The 25,805-nt window shown below is 38.2% G+C and overlaps 5 protein-coding genes across 5 annotated transcripts; all 5 read left to right on the forward strand.

Moving 5' to 3' along the window:
- Positions 1–5,321: 5,321 nt before the first annotated feature.
- LOC311079929 (histone H1.4) lies at positions 5,322–7,941 on the forward strand (the record flags this gene model as incomplete). The annotated part of the gene is given in 4 exon segments (XM_084109650.1): positions 5,322–5,442; positions 6,070–6,088; positions 7,318–7,562; positions 7,565–7,941. Coding segments are annotated over 4 exon segments (762 nt in total).
- Positions 7,942–11,944: 4,003 nt separating this feature from the next.
- LOC311078851 (histone H2A-like) lies at positions 11,945–12,351 on the forward strand. Its single transcript, XM_084107893.1, has one exon. It carries the CDS (start codon positions 11,964–11,966, stop codon positions 12,348–12,350), a length of 387 nt encoding a protein of 128 aa, XP_083964019.1. The 5' UTR covers positions 11,945–11,963; the 3' UTR covers position 12,351.
- Positions 12,352–12,896: 545 nt separating this feature from the next.
- Positions 12,897–13,445, forward strand: LOC311078848 (histone H3.2). Its single transcript, XM_084107890.1, has one exon. It carries the CDS (start codon positions 12,953–12,955, stop codon positions 13,361–13,363), a length of 411 nt encoding a protein of 136 aa, XP_083964016.1. The 5' UTR covers positions 12,897–12,952; the 3' UTR covers positions 13,364–13,445.
- Positions 13,446–20,907: 7,462 nt separating this feature from the next.
- Positions 20,908–21,507, forward strand: LOC311078849 (histone H2A-like). Its single transcript, XM_084107891.1, has one exon. The coding sequence runs from the start codon at positions 21,005–21,007 to the stop codon at positions 21,389–21,391; it is 387 nt and encodes a 128-aa protein (XP_083964017.1). The 5' UTR covers positions 20,908–21,004; the 3' UTR covers positions 21,392–21,507.
- Positions 21,508–22,137: 630 nt separating this feature from the next.
- On the forward strand, positions 22,138–22,583 carry LOC311078850 (histone H2A-like). Its single transcript, XM_084107892.1, has one exon. It carries the CDS (start codon positions 22,166–22,168, stop codon positions 22,550–22,552), a length of 387 nt encoding a protein of 128 aa, XP_083964018.1. The 5' UTR covers positions 22,138–22,165; the 3' UTR covers positions 22,553–22,583.
- Positions 22,584–25,805: the final 3,222 nt, after the last annotated feature.

Below are 25,805 nucleotides of genomic sequence, written 5' to 3' on the forward strand. Positions count from 1 at the left end.
TGAAATGTGGCTTGGGAAAGGGTAAAAAATACACACCGTCGCCCAGCCTCTCAGGATACCTAGTGTTGGAGTTGAATGTACCCCATGCACACCGTTTGACCATTTTAAACTTAAAATGACAAGAAAAAACATATAAAAACGAATGAAAACTGACTAACTGCAATGCATTTCAATGGACGTGGAAGCAGAGAATGTCCGAGTGTATGGGTTAGCTATGCGCACTGTGATTGGCTCATCGCGTTTGGGGGCGTGGCTTAGCCATAGGTCAATTCTGCTGGCCAAGGCATCAGCATCATTTGTAGTTGTTGTTGCTGCTGAGAAGAAATAGGTGTGGTTTGCACTTTACAATACCAGTAACAATTACAATTATTTGTGACTAAATGTATTACAAGTAATCATTTCCTCACCGTCAGCCCACTCCTTTACATCGTTGACCCAGACTTCAAATTGCCTCGCTGTCAGTGTCAATTGGGCCCTCTAGGTTTTGTAACTGGCTTTGCAGAGCTTTCGTGGTCTACAATAACAAACAATAGTAAGAAACAAGAACCAAATGTTCAATGCACAGCTTCATACACTGCTAAAATGCAATACTGAACATCTAAAATTAATTATACTGATGTCATTACCTTTTGATATCGGCGGGTCAATGAGATAGCCAAACTGTTGAACTTTTGCTGATTCCAGCACATGGCCATGAGAGTCAGCATGTCTGTGCGTCCTGCAAACACAGAAAATATGATGTTACCATATTCCCCCTACTTATTATGTAAGGATGTAACTAGTGCAGTATGTGGTCATCTTACCTGCTATAGATGTCACAGATAGTGTATTTTCTTGCTGAATATTTGTGTCACCTTTTGAAAGGTGTATATATATATATTTCTTGCAGGTACAGGGGATAGGCAAAAATTTCCCCCCTATACATATATAAGGCACAGAGCAGGACTCCGTGCCGACACACCGCAAGCTCCAATCCCTCCTCGTCTACCTTGCTGGCAGATCTTTGGGAGGTCTCTCTGGCTGCTGACCACTCACCTCCACAAACACCTCTTCCACTGACTTACAATATGGAAAATGGTTGATGAAAATAAGACTCTCCTAAACAAACTCTTCAGAAAGAGGTTATTATAGTCCTGTAGTCTAATTATCATCTAGAATTTTACATGTTTGGTTGTGTTGTGAATGTGGTCCACAAATCTTTTCACATCTTCATCCTTGGTTATGAAGATGCCTTCAAAGATGGCCTGTTCCTCAGATCTAAAAAAAACAAAAAACAACAATTGGTGATGGACAACCATTTATGATAACTTATAATCTGAAATTACTTGGTTCACATTAAAGAGCTGTTTTCTTATTAATACAAACACTGTGAAGCACAGTTTGGAGTACCTAGCAGCATTCTTGAAACGGTAATGCTTGCAGTTTCCATCAACTGAAATTGCAAGCATATCTGGGGTGCATGCAGGACAGTTGAAGGGCTCTACCTTGCATATATTGTCCACCTCAAATTGCACAGCCTCCCACTCAAAAAAACTTTTCTGAAAACTGGCTGCTGAGATCTTGCCAGTCTATTAAAAATAAGGAAAGCAACAGCTAATAATGTACAACAAATACATTAGCATCAAACAGCTTTTCAACTCACAACTCAAAGATATCAACAATACAGGATAGATAAATGCAATACTCACACGACCAAAGCGGACAGTTAGCTGATTCAGCATTCTTAAAAATGCTTGGCAGGACAGTCCTGGTGCCGCCATCTTAATTTCTTCAAAAGATATCTGTGGCATAAACTGTGGCAAATTGAAGGGTTGCAGGCCAGTAGTCACTTCTGTTTAGGTCAGCGACTCCAGCAGTCCAAGTGGCTTGGCATGCCTCACAGATTAACTCAGGCATGCTTAGATCATGTCGTCCTGGAAAAATCAAAAACACATCCACTGTAATGTAAACCTTAGCTGATTAATCAGGGTGTGGGTTCTTTGTACAATTTATTACTTTGTATACTTCATATATTTTAAAAAAAGTTTTATATCTATGTCAAACTTGTAAGGAGTCACGTATGGACTATGGATAGATATTTATTTTTAAGATGCTTCTCAAACAGGACAAAATAAAGTTCTTCACATTCTTACCATTCATTGTGACCACAGCAACAATCTTTCCTGGACTAACGCTCAATGACTCTGGTGAACAACCACTGATTTTGTCAGGCATCTCCACAGGTACAAGCCGGACTGAAAAATATCATACAGCACATTTGAAATCAGAAAAAAGTACTCAAGATATGCTCATAAAGCTAACTGACACAGAGTATCCAAATACATTCATGATAAAACAATAAGAGACAAAAAGGCATCATTTAAATAGTAAAGCTTATGAGCTTAACTATTCTGAGAATGAGATATATGTTGTACACACACAAACCAGAACTTACCACAGTGGGAGGCAAGTTGTTGGAGGCAATGGCTGGAAGAATCCAGCAGTCATGGCATCTCTGTTGTGAAGGACATGTCTGGTGTGCATGCTGACGTCACATTCAGCACAGAGGAAGGGACGTGGTTGACAGTCACAACACTGGACAGCAGCTGGATTTCTCCCACACTGTTGGCAGATGTGTGTTGCCACATTTTCTTGTGCCGCAGCCGTGTTCACCAGACGGGGTCTCTCTGCCCTCCACCTCTCTGAAAAGAGACTTTGTCGTGTGCACCAGTCCGAGGAAGCCAGAAGAGGATCTCTTGGGGTTTCAAGAGGTGATGCCTCATCACCTGAGGATAAGGGAGTACTGGAGATCTTGTAGAAAACACTCTGTAAATGGTATGGAATATTCATAAACAATAATTTAATTCTATGTGCATGCATACATACATACATACACACACACACACACACACACACACACATATATATATATATATGTTTGTGTGTGTGTGTGTGTGTGTCGCGGCGAACGCCCCTTCTCGTCAGCAGTCAGGCAGAACGAATTATCACTCACCTGTGTGCACTCAAGCAGAAAAAAGATGCACGCATTTCCGATTTAATGCGTTAGCTAGAACCGGCAACAACGCCAGTGCAGCGCGAGAAAGGAAAGCGGCATTCTCATCAAACTTTCCTGAAGCTGTGCGGAATCTGGATTTCTCCTTTTATACACACACACACACACACACACACACACACACACACACACACACACACACACAAACACACACACACACACAATATTAAAGTGTACTCCATTTGGCTGTGAAAGGATCTGTATTCTAGCAAATTTTTGAATTGAAACATTTATTTACATTCTAATCCACTGTCAGCTATATATATATATATATATATATATATATATATATATACATATACATACACACACACACACACACACACACACATACAAGGGCTAATGGAAACACAATGAAGTACACACCAACAGTCTCTGGAGTAAAGGCCACCTCAAAGTTAGTGTCAGGAGCAATGAAGGGAGGATCAGTCTTCTGAATGTGATCAGCTGTAGAGGATAAAAATAACACAAATCAACATTTATAACATTCAAATTTCCAACTTGTCCCAAGGCCTGGTTACCAACCTAAAATGGTGCAAGCTCACTGTTTAACATATAGCTAGAGAGAAATACTAGTACACTTTTTATTTACCAAACACTAATGGGGACAGTCCAATTACTGCATATTGGGTGATAATGACAGCAAATAGGAATGCTTATATAGAAGCAGATTAAAAAGAAACAAGCTGGCTGGCCATTGACAACACAGCCTTGCCAAGACCAATAACTTGCAAGAGATTTAGAATGATGGTAACCAAGCTAGCTCATTTAACATAACCATATTGACAAGATTTCCTGACAATGTCAATACAGCCAACAATTAAACAAATTTTTATGTGTTAACTTTGTAGTTTATACTGCCTTAATGTGTCTCTTTCACTTAATCCAAGAGTAGTGACATCTTTAATAAATCTACTTTTTATGTAAAAAATAAAATAAAAAATAAAATGATTGGTTTTCGTTTGATTGTTTTCCTGACATATCAATCTACATGTATTCCTTGATTTGATTCGCTCATAAGTGCCTAAACAATGTGGACCTTCAAAATATCTTGAATGAAAAACAATACTGACCCTTATTTGACTAATTCCTGCTTGATCTTGGCCTTGCATAGACAATATTTCCAGTAATGTCTCTTTTGTGTGTGTGTGGTGCAGGGGTTAGAATAAAAATCATTTTTGAAGCTGACAAATTTGAAGGACATAAAGAAAAGAAAAACAGAATTTAACATATTACACCAGTATTCTCTTAATCTGTGTTGCCAGAATGGACTAGAGTGTATGTGGTATTGATTTTATACAGTTCAATAAACACGAAATTAATATTGTTAATTACAGTTTAGACAAAAATGGTTAATAAGGTAAGTTTTGCTCTATTTCACAAAAAAAAAAAAAAGTTCCAAACAAAGTCACAGCAGAACCTGAATCAGTCAATAAGTTATGACAGCATTAGGCTATTATTACATTAATTATACACATTCATTGTTTTATTTCATATTGAAAAATTGTGATGAGCCACAATGTAGTAGTTATGAATGAATTTGTATTGTTTATTATAGATTTATTTGGGTGTTTCATTTATAATTTTGTGTGGATTTTAAATAATTACTGGGCTGTAAAACAAACCAATCGGGCAACACCGCTCTTCCTCTGAACATTTATAATGTTGGATAATAGTTGTGGGCTAATGTAATACTGAAAATCTTACATTACCCTATGATTGTACCTTGCATGATTATATGCGACAAAAAAGTACTTTCAGTATTTAATTAGCTAATTTTGCTAGCCTGCACATTTGGTGTAGCAAGCTATATTTTTTAATAATGTCTTCTATCATTTACCGTCATAATAAATTGCCACCTTACACGTCTAAAGGTTCTAAATGCAAGTTACTGTCCTGATTCAACAGTTTTTGATGTGTAGAGTTAAGAATAGTATCCATCTCTATTAATTAACAATTCTACTTACCGTGGAAAATTGCAACCTTGGAATCGCTCCAAACAGTGACGTCAGCGTTATTAATTTAGAGGATTCAATACATATAAATAAATAAACAAAACTTTGATTAATTGAACACAATCGTAGCATATTATATTAACATCAACCTCCGATAAAAATATGTTATCCAGCATGCTTTAGTTAAAGCAGTGTCACTTACCTATGACAAGAAAACGCTTAAACTGCTTATTTGCACGGGCTGTGGAGTGTTGTTAACCTTGGAGCAAAACTGGATGCAATTTTTTTTTTTTTTTATGATACAAAAGCGGCAGATGGGGGCTGTGGACAGTGGTGGTCCATCTGAGAACCTCAGATTGCTCCTTAAGGCTGTCCAACAGTCTAGCATATTTGCGGGCTCTGAAAATAGTAAGAGGTTGTGGCTTGACAGTGAAGGTAAGCATTTGAACTAAAGGTCCTATTTAAAATGATTTCATAACATTAAGTTAATTTAAATATTTTGGTAATTTTCTTTACAGCTTTGCATAGAGGTCTCTACAGGCAGATATCACAAATGATATCAGTTTGTATAATTCATGGAGGAATGGGGCCACATTTCTTTTCAGAAAAGCTCTTTCTCCAGGTTTGTGGTAAACCCACCCGTCCTGCAACCTTGGATGAAGTAGATGATGAGACCTTTAAAGAAATGCTTTGCAAAGTAAATATTTTTCTTAAACTACAGCGAGCAAAATTTGGAAGTTATGCAGGAAGACTACCCCTATTAATACAGTGTTTTTGTATTGTAGCTGCAACATGACAGTTTGTATGTTTTGTTGTTGTTGTTGTTGTTGTTGTTTAGATAAAAGGAGCTGAAACTGTTCCAGAAGCCAAAGCTGCCATTGAAATGGCAGAAGATTGCCTGTCCATAATTGGAGCCTTTAGATCCATACTCTTAAGCAGCGGGCCATGTTGATACAGTCAGCTGATTATGTTGATGGGAGATGCAATGATGCACTGCAACAGTACGTATTATCAAAAACTTTCTTGTTTGTTGAAATTGTTTTTATACCCTGTTCTTTGTAGATTCTACATGTTTTTACAGGTTTGTTGATGGTTTTAATACCCTTGGACTTCTTCAAGAAATGCAGACACACACAGATCTGTTTCACACCATATTTGTTGAAAACAAAAAAACACTGAGATATTCAGACCTGACATCACTTTTTCCAGTTAACCTGTCAGATCAAGACACCTGTAAGAGAGAACTAGAGACCAGGACCTTGTGCTTCTGGAGAGACTGGATCATTGATGTTGAAGGTATTTACAAATATTAGTTTACATATTTTGTACTATAAAGTTTTATACACAGCTTCTGTATTCACAAATTATTTACATATGATTAAAAGTGTGATATTGCTTTATAAAGTGGTTCCTCCAACATGTTAATGTAACTGACATTTCACACAAATATTGTTAGATATTTTATATTACATGCTTACCTCTATCTCTGTTCCAAAAGAAGAGAGCAGTTAGAGATGTCATTGCTTGTCTTAAATAACAGTATTAATGCTAAATTAGATTTTAGACACTATTGCAAATTTTGCATTTGTGCTCTGTCAATACTGAACCATTGCTTTTCTCAAAACATTGCACAGTAGCATGGTTTCTCTCCTGAATTAATCCCATTTTTAACGAGTTACATGGAGAATGATTGCATAATTTATTTACAGTTATTTGTATACAATTATTTACTGAAAAGGTGAAAGATACCCACCACTAATACACTGTCAGCTTGTTTGGAATGGCACAAACAGTACAGTTGTTAGACTGAATATCTACACAGATGAAGAATGTACACCATTGATATTGGAGAATGTGCTGGAGTTTACTTAAGGGTCTTCAGCCATTCCGCATGGCTTTCTGCAGCAGCCTAAAATCGAATTTCTCCATGGCGCACCAGAGAAAATATTCCCAGAGGCAAACACTTGCAATATTGTGTTAAAATTGCCCATTCATTACAATTATGAGTCATTCAGAACACACGAGCAATGGCATACTGTGGGAACCAACATTTGGCGTAGTGTAGTTCAACACATGCGCATTAAAGGAATTGTTAAACCATAAATTAAATTTACCCCATAATTTACTCACCCTCATGCCATCCTAGGTGTACGACATCTTCCTTTCCTCAGCCAGAGTAGCATTTAACAAAAGCAGTTCATATTGAATTGTGATCACAACAGTGGCATTACAAAGCTATGAACAGCCAGAATTTTATTTATTATTACTCCAATTGTGTTTGTAGTGACAACAGAAACCACCCTGCCCCAGGTGCTGTGCCGCCACGGCCAAAGCGCCCAAGAAGAAGTCAGCTGCGAAAGCCAAGAAAGCAGGTCCAGGCGTCGGTGAGCTCATCGTCAAAGCTGTGTCCGCATCCAAGGAGAGGAGCGGCGTTTCCCTTGCCACCCAGAAGAAAGCTCTTGCTGCCAGCGGATACGAAGTGGAGAAGAACAACTCCCGCATTATGATCGCCATCAAGAGCCTGGTGACTAAAGGCACCCTGGTGCAGGTCAATGGCACAGTGCCTCGGGCTCTTTCAAGGTCAACAAGCAGCAAGCCGAGACCAAGAAGAAACCAGCAAAGAAAGCGGCTCCTAAAGCAAAGAAGCCAGAGGCCAAGAAACCCGCTGCTGCCAAGAAGCCCAAGAGTGCAGCGGCAATGAAGCCCGCCGCTAATAAATCACCCTATAAGGCCAAGAAACCTGCCAGCACAGCTGCTAAGAAGGCAACAAAGAGCCCCAAGAAGGCAAAGAAGCCAGCATCCGCTAAGAAAGCAGCCAAGAGCCCTAAAAAGGCCAAGGCGGGTAAACCTAAGTCAGCAAAGCCTAAAGCTGCCATGCCTAAAAAGGCAGCTCCCAAAAAGAAATGGGTAACACTTTACGGTAAGGGTACATGAATTATCATGAATTCATGTATAAATTCATGCATGAAATATGCATTCATTCATGCATTAATATCTCATGAATCATCAGGAACTAACATGAGTTCAACGTTTTTCATTCATGATTTCATGGATGAACAACACCTTAATTAAAACATTAACTAAGATGAGTACATCATCATGAATTATGATTTATTACGCATGATCATGATGTTTTCTTTGTTCACACAAAAAATTGGTCTTTACCACCCATTGTGGATACAGCTATGGTTATGGTACATGAATCATCATGAATTCATGCATAAAAAAGTATTAATTCATGCATGCAAGACTACTCTTCGAATTATTAAAGGAATGTACAAAAATCCACATTATCTAATGCATGCATACAGGCTAGAACAGTATATCAATTAATGTGAGAACTTATTTTCTGAATTATGATCTGAGTTTCCAAGCATGTTCATGTCTTCTCATAGCCTGCAGGTAAATGGACAGAGCCCAAAATTGGCCAATCACAGCACATAACATACGAATTCTGTTGGCGTTCAAATACTAGTCATCATTAACTAAGCATTATTTATCAATGACTTCATCATGTGTGTGGCCCCTCAACTAAAGTGGTGACTTGATGCTTTGAAACACTGATGAACAATGTGTTTTCATTATGATCTGAGTTATCCAGCATGTTCATGTCTTCTTCATAGCCTGCAGGTAAATGGACAGACCCCAAAATTGGCCAATCACAGCACATAACATACTAATTCTGTTGGCATTCAAATACAGTAGTCATCATTAACTAAGCATTATTTATCTATGACTTCCTCATGTGTGTGGCCCCTCAACTAAAGTGGTGACTTGGTGCTTTGAAACACTGATGAACAATGTGGCATAACTGTGAAATGACATGAATATGAACATGAAAGTTCAAGCCTTTGCAAACAATGTACTGTGGACACAAATGGACTTTGATCTTAACTTGCAACGTGATCTCATGAGAATACGTGTGTATTTTTACGTAAAGTGTAGTTCTACCATACATACATTTATTTAGGTTTTATACACACAGAAACGTATAATACTGACAGTGGACAGCACAAAAACGTAATTTATTTACTTATAAACAACTTATACAAATTTGGGTGTAACGTTATTCCTATTTAACTTATGCATATTCAAATCGTGGCATTAATGTTTTGACTCATAATACACTAAAACACAGCACAAATTCACAAAAGAAATCAATTTTATTCGCTTAATGTGATCAAATCTTTATAATCCATACGTTGTTTCACTTGTTTGCAAGAAACAGATCCAAATGCAGCCCTTTATCCAGTGATCTTCATCTCCATTTCTCTCAGAGACCAACGTCAAATCCCGCGCTCGTGGTGGTGAATTCAAATTCAAAATTTGCGCCCGAAGCGTTACGACATGTTTTACGGCAGTGATATCAAACGCTCATTGGCTCTCGCATGCTTCGTCACAGATTGCGACATGCCGTGTTTAAGTTGTGTACTACATTTGAAATGGAGAAGCGCGCGCGCCTTCACAGAGCGAACAGCAAACCGAACCGGATTAACATTTTCATGGATTAATAACTTAAATTCTGCTCTGTAACGTTACCTCATACAAAACTATTATATAACGTTACTACCAGAGAGGACTGCGACACATCGTCATGTGAACGACTTTTGGTACCGGTTTTGACATTTTCTCAATAAATAAATGATTGTGATTGTCTGTCTGTTGTTTTAATTTACAATTGTAGTTACGTAGTTTTAAGAAATGGTTAGGTTTAGGGGTAACGTTAGGGGTAGGATTAGTTGCTCAAACTATCTTTTAATGCTACATTGTTAATAAAACTGCCATTTCCCTACACATATCTGTCCATTACGTTTTATCCTTTTAATATTGTCTATAAAATGGGTATGTTTAGGTGTGGGAGTAGGGGTAAGGGATCTTACATTTATAATCTATAAAATGGTAAAAGGGAAATTATACAGATATCTTTATAATATGAAATATTCGTAAATAATTTAACGTACATTTTTTAGCTGTAAAATCGTAATAATGTTATGTAACTTTACTGCTTTATTCTGAACGGTATAAACCAGTTAAATCAACAGCTGGAAAGAGCTGAGAAGGAATTCAGTACATACACCATGAACTTTATTTTAAGTGCCTGTAGGCTATATCTGAAAACTCTTTACAAAACCATAAAGCTGTTTTACAATTTCATGATATGGAGGAGTCACATCAGTAGCTTAAAGGTGACTCTTTACCCAAAAAGAGATCAAGCTGTTTGTGAAACATTTTTTTTAAAACATTTTTATGGTTTTTAACTGGTTTATACCGTTTAAGAATAAAGCAGTACAGTTAAGATCAAAGTCCATTTGTGTCCACAGTACATTGTTTGCAAAGACTTGAACTTGAATGTTCATATTCATGTCATTTCACAGTTATGCCACATTGTTCATCAGTGTTTCAAAGCATCAAGTCACCACTTTAGTTGAGGGGCCACACACATGATGAAGTCATAGATAAATAATGCTTAGTTAATGATGACTAGTATTTGAACGCCAACAGAATTCGTATGTTATGTGCTGTGATTGGCCAATTTTGGGCTCTGTCCATTTACCTGCAGGCTATGAGAAGACATGAACATGCTTGGAAACTCAGATCATAATTCAGAAAAAAAGTTCTCACATTAATTGATATACTGTTCTAGCCTGTATGCATGCATTAGATAATGTGGATTTTTGTACATTCCTTTAATAATTCGAAGAGTAGTCTTGCATGCATGAATTAATACTTTTTTATGCATGAATTCATGATGATTCATGTACCATAACCATAGCTGTATCCACAATGGGTGGTAAAGACCAATTTTTGTGTGAACAAAGAAATCATCATGATCATGCGTAATAAATCATAATTCATGATGATGTACTCATCTTAGTTAATGTTTTAATTAAGGTGTTGTTCATCCATGAAGTCATGAATGAAAAACGTTGAACTCATGTTAGTTCCTGATGATTCATGAGATATTAATGCATGAATGAATGCATATTTCATGCATGAATTTATACATGAATTCATGATAATTCATGTACCCTTACCGTAAAGTGTTACCAAGAAATGAAGTTCACAGTTTGTTCCTCAACGGCTCTTTGAAGAGCCACCACTAACTTAAAATAAAGAGCAAAACTCATGTAATGATTTCTGTTAATTTTGCAAGTAATAGCCATGCTGTGACTTTCGACCACTACACTCGTGCAATCAGAACACATCTAGGAAAAACTCAAGTAAACCATTTTTATTCCTAATAAATTGATGTGTTCACAGTCCAAATAGGATCTTATTAAAACTAATTTGTTTTCTTTAGCTTTTAACATTATGTTAATTGTCACTCTCTGCTATGTTATATACTTTTGTATTTGTTTACTTTTCTCATGTACAGCACTTTGGTCAGTCTTGTGACTTTTAAATGTGCTTTAAAAAAATAAATAAACTGAAACTGAAACAACATAGTACAAACAGAATACACACAGACACACACACACACACACACACACACACAACACTATGCTGGAGAGTTGTGACAATACAAACACCCATATACAACAATATGGGCAGTGATAAAGATCCCAATATTACAATAGGAAGTTAACATAATACAGTATTAGAGGGTCAGTATCCACATAATATACAGTGTGTGAAAAGTGTAGCACTTTTTGTAGGAACAGCGTATAATATCTACTTTTGTATTTATTTGAATTTTCAATCAAAAAATGTTTCTTGAGGTTTAATTTTTTCTGTCTTAGTCAAATACTTGTGCATAACTGTTCCCCCCAGAAAGAGGTTTGGGCTTTGCTGAGACGATCAGTGATTGGTTTGAATCTTTGTAGACTCTAAACCAATGGGCGGCTAGCACTCTCGTTTAAAGATAGTATCTGGAGCGGGAGAAAATACTTTTGTATTTAAACTTCGACTGAGAAGGTTGTACAAACTAATTTAAAAAAAATATAATAATAATAATAATGAGCGGCAGAGGCAAAACCGGTGGCAAAACTAGAGCGAAAGCCAAGACTCGCTCATCCAGGGCAGGACTGCAGTTCCCCGTCGGTCGTGTTCACAGACTTCTACGCAAAGGCAACTACGCAGTGCGCGTTGGTGCCGGTGCTCCTGTTTATCTGGCGGCTGTGCTCGAATATCTTACCGCTGAGATCCTGGAGTTAGCTGGAAACGCCGCTCGGGACAACAAGAAGACCCGCATCATTCCCCGTCACCTGCAGCTGGCAGTGCGCAATGACGAGGAGTTGAACAAACTTCTGGGCAGAGTGACCATCGCTCAGGGCGGCGTGCTGCCCAATATCCAGGCCGTGCTGCTGCCCAAGAAGACCGAAAAAGCCACCAAATCCAAATAAACGTTTCATTAAGATCAAAAGGCTCTTTTAAGAGCCACCTATTTTATCTCGTGGAGAGCACATTTGTCTCTGTTAATATCTACATGCATAAACTTTGGTTGTGGTTGATCAAGAAAATTAACCGTCAAATTATTTTAAATTACGCCATATGGAAAATTACAAATACAACAGTAGCTGGAACAAAGTGTGAATGCTGCTTATGAACATATGATAATTGTTATTGATAGAGATCGTTCTTTGGTCCTGGGTCTTGTTTGGTTGCAGTGCTTTTATAATAATATGAATATTTCAGAATAAGTCAATACAACAATGTGAGTATAAAGCCCAGGGATGTCATGTTTGATGCGCAAGCAAAGTAGCCTAGTAAAGAACAAAGCGACACCTTGAGCGGGAAACCCTCCGCTTGTTCGAAAAGAGGAAACGCGCAATCATTAACTAGCAGTCATAAGCACACGTCACACATTAGCAAATCACAAGCCTCTGCACCCCCTCGACTCTGTGAGCGCATGCCCGCGCAATGCCTTAAAAGCAGGCGTGTAACATCAAGCCGCATTTCCAGCGCAAGAAGAAACCTTTAACCGAGAAATAAGTAAACTACAGCAATGGCAAGAACCAAGCAGACAGCTCGCAAATCCACCGGTGGTAAAGCTCCGAGGAAGCAGCTCGCTACTAAAGCAGCGCGTAAGAGCGCGCCAGCCACCGGCGGAGTCAAGAAGCCCCATCGTTACAGGCCCGGGACCGTGGCTCTAAGAGAGATCCGCCGTTACCAGAAGTCCACCGAGCTGCTGATCCGCAAACTTCCTTTCCAGCGGCTGGTGAGAGAAATCGCTCAGGATTTCAAGACGGATCTGCGCTTCCAGAGCTCCGCTGTCATGGCCCTGCAGGAGGCCAGCGAGGCTTATTTGGTCGGTCTGTTTGAGGACACCAATCTGTGTGCCATCCACGCCAAGAGAGTCACCATCATGCCCAAAGACATTCAGCTGGCCCGCCGCATCCGCGGAGAGCGCGCTTAAACCCGCATCTGCTTCAACCCACAACGGCTCTTTTAAGAGCCACCCAAACTGCACTAAACAGAGTATCCAGTTTAACGCTTATAACCGCGAATATAAACTTGCGTTACAATAGCACTATGTGGGTTTTTGTTCTCTAAATCATATATTGCCATTAGCCTACTATAAGCAGTATATGCCGGATAGGCCTAAATATACTAAGAAAATATATATTTTTTAAATGCTCTAATATATTTTTGGATAAATTGAGTTTATTGTATATTTCAATACATTTCAATGTATAGTTACACATTAATATCTATATATTTCTTAAATGTTATGCTATCAATTGTTCTGTTGTAGCAGAAAAAGTCTTCTTTTTGGAAGAAATCACGCGAGCCACGGAATTCTAGATGCCAAGGATTAGACTTTTAATGGTCGAGACAAAGCCGAGATGCCTGCAGAACACTCGTAAATAGGGTGACCAGACGTCCCGAAAAATTCGGAACAGTCCCGAATCAATCTAAGCTGTTGTCCCGAATCCGGCCCTAATTGTCCCGAAAATTATACTAAAGCAAAATCTCTTGAGTAGGTCTGATAAAACATCATGTCCATGGAGGTTGAGTGACTTGAGTCGTCCTGCAGCCAGCCCCCGCCGGCTGCTCATTGGCTGCAGCATTTTTTTTTCTTTTTTGGAAGTTCTACAAAGAGACAAAAGGTGCGAACCGCGCAAATTTATATGCATTGATAAGCGAGCGCAAGTTGCAGCAGCCGCGAGGACAGTGAATGTGCAGGCAGCCAGTCGTAAAGGAGAGATTGATTGGTCGCGGCACTGTGTCCAAAAAAATACTTCGGCCTAATGTCTCATGTCGGGTTACACAAAGCAAATTATCTACACAATTATTTAGTTTTCTTATTTAATGACCAACAATTTAGTTGTAATAATAATTTTGGCATAAGGCTTATTAGCTTTAGGCTATAGCCTGAAATGTCTGATTTATGCACTGTTAACAGTCTTTTTTTTTTCTTCTTTTTTTTTCACAATGACATTTGAGTTCATGATTTTAATGTTCTTTTTTTGTGGCAGACTAAAGACTAATGACAGACTGTTGATCTTTGAATAAAAATATGTTTGGTTCAGGTTTGAAATTCATTATCTTTTATTATAGGCTATGCAGTCTAATATCATAGTAGGCCTTCCTTAAGCACCCTGTGTGTATGGCATTGCTCGCACCAAGCTGTGTTTGAAATGAATGAAGAAATTCTGCATTTGAATTTCTCAGCCAGTGGCGTCATGCCCATTCAAAGTGAGGGGGGGCACGTGCCCCCTCAGATTTTTCCTCCCTGATAATTTTTTTGTCACAACTTTATTCCTATTATGCTCCATAATATACCAGAGCCTATAACGACTCAAATGGTATTCTTCTGGATGTGTAATAAATCGGTCAGCATCAGCCCGCCCCTTTTTCCTAATATGGTGTCTGTGTATATCAAATCGCGTAGCGCTCTAGAATCTTTGCTGTGTATGGCACCCGCTTCGGATGTTATCACCCGATTGAATGGACATTATCAGTGGTTATCGGCCCACTCGTATCCGAAGCGGGTGCGTATGTTCAAGCAACTCACTCGTCTCGCACGTTGAGCTGGCAATGTTTTACAGATGGTCTTGAAGTGGTAAGTGGGCAAAGCAACAAATCGGCATTGAATTAGTTATTGGATGATATTAAAAGGTAGTGGGATTATTTGTGGTTGACCTGGAAATTTTAACTTGATCAAAAAGTTATGGATTTGATATTAGCTGCGAATTCAGAGCATTAACTTAAGTTGTGTCAGTGTAACGTTATCGATAGCTAGCCTAGTCTAACCGTAAACGAGTTGGCTAACGTTACTGCCATACAAAGCCATAGTAACGTTATCTGATCGGTTTTGAAACATCTGTTCTGTGTTGTCTTGTGTCAAAGTCTCCAGCTGGTTCAATTGTTTTCAGTTTCATAGATATGAGGGTGTTAAATTTGTTGTAGGCTAACTGCAAAATCCAACCTAACGTTATCAAGGCATTAAAATAACTTAATTTCAGAGCACCACAAAGTCAGACCTCAGCGCCTTTATGTAGCCTACCTTTAATGTAAGATCGTTCTTAGGTCACATACCAATTTAAAATCATAACATAAAAACTGCAATGGTACTGTTTTTAAAATCATGTGTAGTAGGCCTAAGTGTACAGTAAGTGTGTGTGTAAACATGCTTTAATGAAGTAGACTTCAAAAGCTTTTGAATTTGAGCTTACAGTTCTTTCATCAACCTGTCTTTTACATAAACTTACAAAATAGATACTTTAACTTAGTCCTCAGATAGAGGAGGGTTGCTGCTAGCTCCGTTAAGGTATTTCTGTCCCTCCAAAACTGCATTGAAATGGTATGTTTAGCAGTCAGAATTAAAAAAAATTCAGGGGGAGAAGCCCCCTGACCCCTCCTAACATGATCCATATCACCCGTCAGAAAACAATTGCAACGTCTCAGATTGTGCAAATTGTGCAGAAAATGCTATTGACTCTTTGATATACACTCTTTGTGTATTGTGTAATGTGTCAAGTTCAAAGCTTCATAAAAAAATAATTCCACAGTAAAAACTGCTTAAAATTTGGATTTAATTAGAGAAGCAGCTCTACTATAACGAGCTTATGCCCACTTATGCCCACCCTCTGAGGTTGCAGAGAAACAGCGCCGCGAAATGGACAAATTCAATAGATTGGCTCTTTTTTGCATTGTGTAATGTGCCAAGTTCAAAGCTTCATAAAAAAAATGATTTGAGAAACAGCACCACGAATTCGGCAAAAAATGCCATAGGCTGATCATTTTGCATTATGTATTGTCAAGTTCAAAGCTTCATAAAAAAATAATTCCACAGTAAAAACTGCTTAAAATTTGGATTTAATTAAAGGAGTAGCTTTACTATAATGCACACATGTCCACTTTAACTCTGTGGCGGCCGAGAAACTGCACAACTAAAAGGACCAATGGCAATGGGCCGCTCTGAATGCATTGTCACATTTAAAACTTATCGGTATAGTAAATTGTGCCAATGTTTCGTTTTCCACTAGATATAATCTAACTAGATATAGATCTAATAATCCCTTTAGTCAGATTTAACGCACCCTTACATGTGGCTGAGAAATGCAGAATGTCTTCATTCATTTCTAACAGACCTTGGTGCGAACAATTCCATACACACAGGGTGCTTAAGGAAGCGTTGCGTCATTTAAAGGGGAGGTCCATGCATCAATAAGTAACAAACGAATAAGTAACTGGATTCAGCCTTGTCGTCTACGGTGATGCTGCAACATAAACTGTAATTGGCAATCAAAGATCCTTTGTACACTTTTTTTATTTACACAGCAAAATCCCCAGTGTTAAATTAACACTGCTCAGTGTTTATATAATCCACACTCATAGTGTTATACGTAACACTGAAGCAGTGTTAAAGTTAATGAGATAATTTAATGATTAATTGAGTGATGATTGAGCATTATTGAAGACACCTGATGTTAACAAGCAGAATCACTGAAGGAGAAAATCACAGATTTTAGTGTCTGCTTTAGTTGGGCTCATGACCTTTAAATTATTAACTTTAGATCTAGTTTGGCTGCTCTAACTGAGTTATAACAGCTAGATGAACAAAGAGAAAAGATGATCTGATGATGTTTGTTGTGTTTTAACAATCTCACAATTTTACAATCATTTGACCTGAATCACTGAACTCATATAGAAACTAATATCTGAGTTAGCTTTACTTTATTGATTATAGCAGTACTGTCATTGAACAGCATAATTTAACATATACAATGTAATCCAAATTATTTCTTAAAAATTGTTCTTATACAAAAAAACAAACAAAAAAAAAAAATGTTTTTTAGAGACAGACATCAAGAATCAGCCTGTGAATCTCAACAATGGTGACAATTATAAAGCATGTTGCAGTGCATTCTGGGTGTCAGTAGTTAAATCAATTAGATTTATCTATCTATCTATTATTTATCTATCTTTCTAACTAATCTTTATTTTTCTTTCTAAGTATTCTTTCTTTCTAACTAATCTATCTATCAAACTTTAAACTACTTTAAACTTCTTCAAACTCTCTGGTCCGGCTGTTTGTAAATTGTAATCACAAATTGACCACAGCAACAGTCTTTCCTGGGATGACCCTCAATGACTCTGATGAACAACCACAGATTTTGTCAGGCATCTCCACAGGTACAAGCCACACTGAAAAATATCATACAGTACATTTGAATTATACGTCTTGACTGAGAAATATAAGATTGTAATAGATCAGTGGTAATGAAGCATATTGCTGAAATATATGCTCATAAAGCTGACTGACAAAGAGTATCCACATAAATTCAAGATCATTTAAATAGGTAAGCTTATTAGCTTAACTATTCTGACAAACCAGAACTTACCACAATGGGAAAGAGCCTTATCCACCACGAAAGTTGTTGGAGGCAATGGCTGTAAGAATCCAGCAATCATGGCATCCCTGTTGTGGATGTCTCTGGTGTGCATGCTGACTTCACATTCACCACAGAATAAGGGGCGTGGCCGACAATCATAACACCGAACAGCAGCTGGATTTCTCCCACATTGTTGGCAGATGTGTGTTGCCACATGTTCTTGTGCCGCAGCCGTGTTCACCAGACGGGGTCTCTCTGCCCTGAACAGTCTCTAAAGAGACTTTGTCGTGTGCTCCAGTTCGAGGAAGCCAGAAGAGGATCTCATCACAAATACTTACCGCTTGCTCCTTTTCTGTAAATCCATTTTATGAATGAATGAGTCTCTCACCCATGCTCTAGTCTTTGTCAACAGCCCCTTGCACCACCTGCTGGTGAGGTAGACTAACAGCTATGGAGATTGTTAATTGGTATCTACTGCTATTCCTGCAGTTCCAGGATGTCAAATGTTGAATTTTCTGTCGAATTTGAGCCACTGAATTTGTGGAAGCAAATCTGTAAAGCGAAATAAAACGGACCGAAAATTGCCTGTTGTATATTATAGGTTGTATTTTTAAACAGAATGCATCTTTTGGAAGTGAAATCTGAAAGGTGAATATGGATTATTGAATTTTTAATGATGAAAATATGTGTGAAATGTTTTAAATTGAAATTTTCACAATTCTCAATCATCCTTCGGGTCGAATGTGGGCGAAATCATTTATCGTCAGAAAAATCTTTTATCTGATGTTAATCTTTTTATCAGATTAATGATAAAAATCATTAATCTGACCAGTACAAGACTGGCTACTTTTCCTATGTTTGCCACCTGAACATACAAACAAATTGGACTCAGTTCAACAATGTAAGTGGTTAAAAAAAGAATAAAAAAAAACTGTGGACAAAAGTGGGCACCCATAGGAAATGAATGGAAAACACTATAATTCAGGGCTTTTTTTTTTTTTTTTTTTTTTTTTTTTTTACATTTGTCCAATAAAAATCAATAAATACAACACAAAGCATATCATACACATAAAAGAAGGGGTGAGCCTATACAACATTCTCAATGTGGCAAACACTCACACAGGCACACACACACAAACACACACATCCACAAAAGCATTGCATTGAAAGCCATTGAATGTGCCTATAACAGAGCGTTTTTCTTTTTTAATTTTGTCACAAAAAAAAAAAAAAAAACAGTCACTCACATATGCATAAACAAAGAAATTGAATGAGCTAATAACTGAGCAATTTAAAAAAAAAAATGTGCCAATCAGCCACTGTGCAAAACACACACATACGTCAGTCAGATCAAAGTCGTACTGCAAGATTTGTTGATGCTTCAAAACAAAACATGTTATATGTTGTTTATTCTTACCTGTTTGTTAGGCCATACCATTTCCTTTTTTTTTTTTTTTTTGAGTTATTGATAGGTTTATTGTTTATTCTTACCTGTTTCTGTCACCAGATGTCACCAAAGTTACCAAATTTTTAGATTTTGGCTGTCTGAGCTTAATGGAATGAGCTTATTTTTTTTTTATTTTTTTTTTACTGAAGTAAAATAAATATTATATATAACATAAAAATAAGCATATTTTACATAATATAAATATAATAATATAATATAAATAACATGGTACTTTTAGAGGAAAATGTATTCAAAAATACCAACAAAAAAAAAATCACAAAAAAATTGCATACATTTATAACTTTTATTTTATCGAAGATAGTGATATGATGTTTATTTGAAAAAAAAAAAAGATATATATATATATAATTGGGATCACACCTGACACCTTCCACAAAGGATCAATTAAGGGCTGCTACATGAAGGATGATTTGAGGGTTAAATATTCCATGCTGAATTTCGGCCCATAAAAATGCAAGCCCTAAAAATACAATGCATTAAAATGCAAGCACGGTTAATGCAATGCAGTAGTGCAATTCAATAAGCTTTTTTGTTTCAAAAACATTTGACATTATTTTACTTCCATATTCAGCTCCAGTGTCCTTCAGACTGTGTAATTCTGAACACCTTCATTAGAGCTGAACTATAATGTCTGACCTATACTCCAACATCTGTGGAAATATATCAAACATAGGCTATACTGTGAATCATATGACTATTTTATAAATTAGCATTTAATAGTGGTTAAATCAAAATATAACAAAATTACATTCAGTGACCTGAGCTTTATTATTTGCATGCATCATTTAGCAGATGCAAAAGAGACTATAGAGGAAAACAATCTTAGGGGGGCAAATGACATAAGAAATGCAAGCAATACAGAGTTTCAAACATTTTCCAGAAAAGTACAAGATAGAACAAGGAGGGAAATAAGAGTGCTGAAAAAAATAAAGTTTTTGTCAATTGTTATATGCCTTACTGTAAATGAAAAACTCATTGATGCCGAAAACTGAGATGAATGTCGATTAAGGAGAAACAAATATGCTTCATACTTTTGTCAACTTTTCCATTAAAACTATCCATCAAATTTAATTTTTATTTAATTTTATTTAAATTTTGAAAGTAATAGCCATGATGTGTTTTTCGATCACTAGACTCGTTCAATCTGAACAAATAAGTCACCAAATTTAGGAAAAACTCTAGAAAACCATTTTATTCATAAGATAGCCTATTGATTAAAAATGGTCTAAAAGCTTATGAGGGATCAGACAGTGATTGCAGTCCGTCCAAATATGATGTTGTACAACACAGTACAAAAATAATATACACACACAACACTATACTGGAGAACTGTGACAATACAAACACCCATACAATAATATGTACAGTGATGAAGTTCCAAATATCACAATAGGAAATGAACATAACAATACAGTATCAGAAGGTAAATGTCCACAGGATACAGTGTGTGAAAGGTGTAGCACTTTTGGTAGGAACAGCGTATACTAGGCTATCCATTTATGTATTTAAAAAAAACAAAACAAAAAAAACATATTTTCTGTTTTAGTCAAATAGATGTTCACAAAAAGTTCCCGCCAGAAAGGGGGTTGGGCTTTGGAGAGACGTTCAGTGATTGGTTTGAATCTTTACGGACTCTAAACCAATGGGCGACTAGCACTCTCGTTAAAGACGTTTGTGGAGGAAGGAACTGCAATTCATTTTTTATGAGCATAGATCAGGAGATAGTAGGAACGAACTATTTCCAAAAATGAGCGGCAGAGGCAAAACCGGTGGTAAAACTAGAGCGAAAGCCAAGACTCGTTCATCCAGGGCAGGACTGCAGTTCCCCGTCGGTCGTGTTCACAGACTTCTGCGCAAAGGCAACTACGCAGTGCGCGTTGGTGCCGGTGCTCCTGTTTATCTGGCCGCTGTGCTCGAATATCTTACCGCTGAGATCCTGGAGTTAGCTGGAAACGCCGCTCGGGACAACAAGAAGACCCGCATCATTCCCCGTCACCTGCAGCTGGCAGTGCGCAATGACGAGGAGTTGAACAAACTCCTGGGCAGAGTGACCATCGCTCAGGGCGGCGTGCTGCCCAATATCCAGGCCGTGCTGCTGCCCAAGAAGACCGAAAAGGCTGCCAAATCCAAATAAACGTCTCATTAAAATCAAAGGGCTCTTTTAAGAGCCACCCATTTTATCTTGCAGAGAGCACTTTTGTCTGTGTGGTAATATCTAGTAACCCCATAAACTCAGTGAGTTGATAAAAATAAAAGGTCAAAACAATTGTATGTACGATTGCATGTACACAATTATGAATACAACCGAAGTGACAAGGTGAGCATGCTGTTTATGAACATGATAATTCTGTAATGTGTTTGATAGATATCATTCTTTGGTTGCAGTGCTTTTATGAAGGTGGTAAATGATTTTGTTCGACTCTGAGATCTGCGCAGCTATAAGGAACACGGTGAATATTTCAGAATAAGTAAATGCAATAATGCGAGTATAAATGTCGGGGATGTCATGTTTGATTGCACAAGCAAAGTAGGCTAGTAAACGGAAGCAGCACCTTTAGCGGAAAATCCTCCTGTTCGAAAAGGGGAAATTAACGCGCAATCATTGGCCAAGAAGACGAAGATCGCAGCGACAAAGAAGCAGAATATACAGTGTGTGAAAAGTGTAGCAGTTTTGGTAGGAACAGCGTATAATATCCATTTCTGTATTCATCTTTCTTTCTAAATAAATTACTCACGCCAGAAAGGGGGTTGGGCTTTGGAGAGACGTTCAGTGATTGGTTTGAATCTTTACGGACTCTAAACCAATGGGCGACTAGCACTCTCGTTTAAAGACAGTTTGTAGAGGGAGGAACTGCAATCATTTTTTCTTTAAATATAGATCAGGAGATTGTAGGAACTACATCCAAAAATGAGCGGCAGAGGCAAAACCGGTGGCAAAACAAGAGCAAAAGCCAAGACTCGCTCATCCAGGGCAGGACTGCAGTTTCCCGTCGGCCGTGTTCACAGACTTCTACGCAAAGGCAACTACGCAGTGCGCGTTGGTGCCGGCGCTCCTGTTTATTTGGCGGCTGTGCTCGAATATCTTACCGCTGAGATCCTGGAGTTAGCTGGCAATGCCGCTCGAGACAACAAGAAGACCCGCATCATTCCCCGTCACCTGCAGCTGGCAGTGCGCAATGACGAGGAGTTGAACAAACTTCTGGGAAGAGTGACCATCGCTCAGGGCGGCGTGCTGCCCAACATCCAGGCCGTGCTGCTGCCCAAGAAGACCGAAAAGGCCACCAAATCCAAATAAACGTTTCATTAAGATCAAAAGGCTCTTTTAAGAGCCACCTATTTTATCTCATAAAGAGCACTTTTGTCTGTGTGGTAGTATCTAATAATACCGTAAACTCAGTGGTTGATTAAAAAAAAATAACAACCATCAGAACAGTCATGTACGATATTGACAATTACGAATACAACAGCAGGAACAAGGTGTGCATGCTATTTATGAACATGCTAAACATGCTGTAGCCTAATGTGTTTGATAGATATCATTCTTTGGTTGTAGTGCTTTTATAAAAATGGTAAAATGATTTTGTTCGAATCTGAGATCTGCACAACCATAAGGAATATGGTGAATATTTCAGAATAAGTAAACGCAACAGTATAAAATCCAGGCCACGGGGATGTTATATAGCCTACACTGTTTGATGCGCGAAGAATTCAAGAGCACAAAGCGGCACTTTGAGCGGGAAACTCTCCGTATGTTCGAAAAGAGGAAACGCGCAATCATTGGCTAGCAGTCATATATGCACGTCACACATTAGCCAATCACAAGCCTCTGCACCCCCTCGACACTATGAGCTCATGCCCCCGCAATTTAAAAGCAGGCGTGTGAAGTCAAGCCGCGTTTCCAGCGCGAGAAAGAAGTAATTAAAGCAATGGCAAGAATCAAGCAGACCGCTCGTAAATCCACCGATGGTAAAGCTCCGAGGAAGCAGGTCGCGACTCGCTACTAAAGCAGCACGGATCGTTTCTTTAGATCAGGGTTCCTCAAACTCGGTCCTGGAGGGCCTCTGTCCTGCACAGTTTAGCTCCAACACTGATCAAACACACCTGAGCAAGCTAATCAATGTCTTCAGGATCACTAGAAACTCACAGCTAGGTGTGTTTGATCAGGGTTGGAGCTAAACTGTGCAGGACAGTGGCCCTCCAGGACCGAGTTTGAGGAACCCTGCTCTGGATAATACACTTATTCCTCGGCTGGGATCGTGTAGAGCCCTTTGAAGCTGCATTGAAACTGCAATTTGGACCTACAAACATTGTACCCCATTGAAGTCATATGGAGAAAAATACTGGAATGTTTTCCTCAAAAACCTTAATTTATTTTTGACTGAAGAAAGAAAGACATGAACATCTTGGATGATGTGGGGGTGGGAAAATTATCAGGAAATTTTAATTCTGAAGTGAACTAATCTTTTAAGGCCCCGATATACTTAAAGTGAAATCGAAGAATTAACTGATGTGACGTAATGTCGAAATAAAATCAGGCCAATACAAACTTTGTTTTGAGTTAATTTTGGGAGTTCGAAACAGCTGGCCAACACAAACTTTCCGGAAAAGTTTAAATGATGCCCTATTTGCCCTTCACCCGACCCTACACCTAAACCCTACCATCACTGTGACGTAGGCAAATCAGGTAACGCGGTCAAAAACGCCCCTCTGTTTAAGGCCTCGCCCACTGATCTGGTAACTCCTATTACTGTCCTGCACTGCAGAGACCTATGGTGAATCCGAAATCGCCCCCTATACCCCACAAATAGGGCACTATTTGAGGGGACAACCATTTGTAGAGATGTCCGGAACCATAGTGAACATTATGTGCACTCATTCTAATCCACATTGCACTGCAATAATGAGTATACAACCGATGTACGCTCAATGATATTGGACTAACGTGGTGAATGAGGGTTTTGGAGGGTGATTTTGGATTCAGCCCTATACTTATCAAAATGATTGAGATGGCCCCAATAGACTGGTGCAGGTATGCTGTAGGCCAGTGGTTCCCAAACCTGTCCTGAAGGACCCCCAACACTGCACGTTTTCTTTGTCTCCCTAATCAAACACACCTGATTCAACTCATCAGCTCATTAACCCATGTGATAATGAGCTGATGAGTTGAATCAGGTGTGTTTGATTAGGGAGACAAAGAAAACGTGCAGTGTTGGGGGTCCTTCAGGACAGGTTTGGGAACCACTGCTGTAGGCAAACCGGGAGTTATCACGCTGGTTCCCTCGATAAAAAAACCCAATATGATTTTCCCATAGGCTTTTGGATTACTGCTAAAAACAAGCTCTGTGGTTAAGTTTATGATACTTGCACGTTTTGTCCATCAAAATAATTATCACAGATGAACTTTTATGAATTTTGAAGCCTAAATGCAGTCGCATATAAACAAATAAAGTTCCTAAAAATTCAACGTCACCACCACTAAGCTTCCGACAACTCTTTCAGTTTTTTTCTAAAAACAGTTCACCAAACATTTAACCAAAACCCATTCAAAAAACCCATTGACTTAGGGACGATGAAACCGGAAGAGTAAAATTTGCTAACTCGATTCCGCATTTTGGCCTACAAAGTGATGTCATACCTGCACCACTCATACTAACTGGCCAAACAAAGAAGGCAGGTTTAACTGGTCACAGAAGAGGATTGCGCCACTTGTTTTACCAATAAAAGAGTGGCTAAAAGTAGCAGCAAAACAATTAATATTTGACAACTGTTTTACGAGAGGAATATTGAATGACTGACATTAATATGCAAGCTATAGGCTACTGAACTTTTTATGAAATTTCACTGTTTTGAATATAAAATATGCTATAACTTGCATTTGATTCATATAATTCATAACTGAATGTGACAAGACGAGACACGTTTTGCATTTTCGACATATCAGACATAACAATAAGAGTGATATGTTTTAAAACAAAATATTATTTGCAAGTGGAGACCGGGGATGGTTGTAACACGGGTTAACTTTAACACTTTCATTTTCTCCAATTAGGAACAAGTTACAAATCACCTGATTCACTTCACACATGCTTGCTTTAGTCCTTATTTTTTTATTTAAAAAAATACAAAAAAATCCATGTGAGAAAGAGCCCTGTGGCAGCACAGCAGATTTTAGAGGAGAAAAACAAATTTTGATGCAAGAAAGTAATTTTTTATACTTCATTTATTTTTGTTATGGCAATTCCTGCTTTAGTTAAACTCATCAAAGGTAAATTATGTTTATTGTGTGTCTGTGCAGATATTTATCATGCCAGTTGTTGTGAGTGCTAATGTTTGGCTGTTATAAGCTGTAAGGTGAGCTATAATTCATGGCTTCTCTCTCTCTTCTCTCATGTCATGATGTGACATGAGATGTGTCAAACTACATTTGCATGAACTTTATACATTATTATTCTCTCTCTCTCTCTCTCTCTCTCTCTCTCTCTCTCTCTCTCTCTCTCTGAAAATCCATCACTTTGCAGAGTGGCAACATGTGGGTTCACTGCAACCGG

The sequence above is a fragment of the Abramis brama genome (genome assembly GCF_963993115.1).
Source record: "Abramis brama genome assembly, chromosome: 3".
Lineage (NCBI taxonomy): Eukaryota > Metazoa > Chordata > Actinopteri > Cypriniformes > Leuciscidae > Abramis > Abramis brama.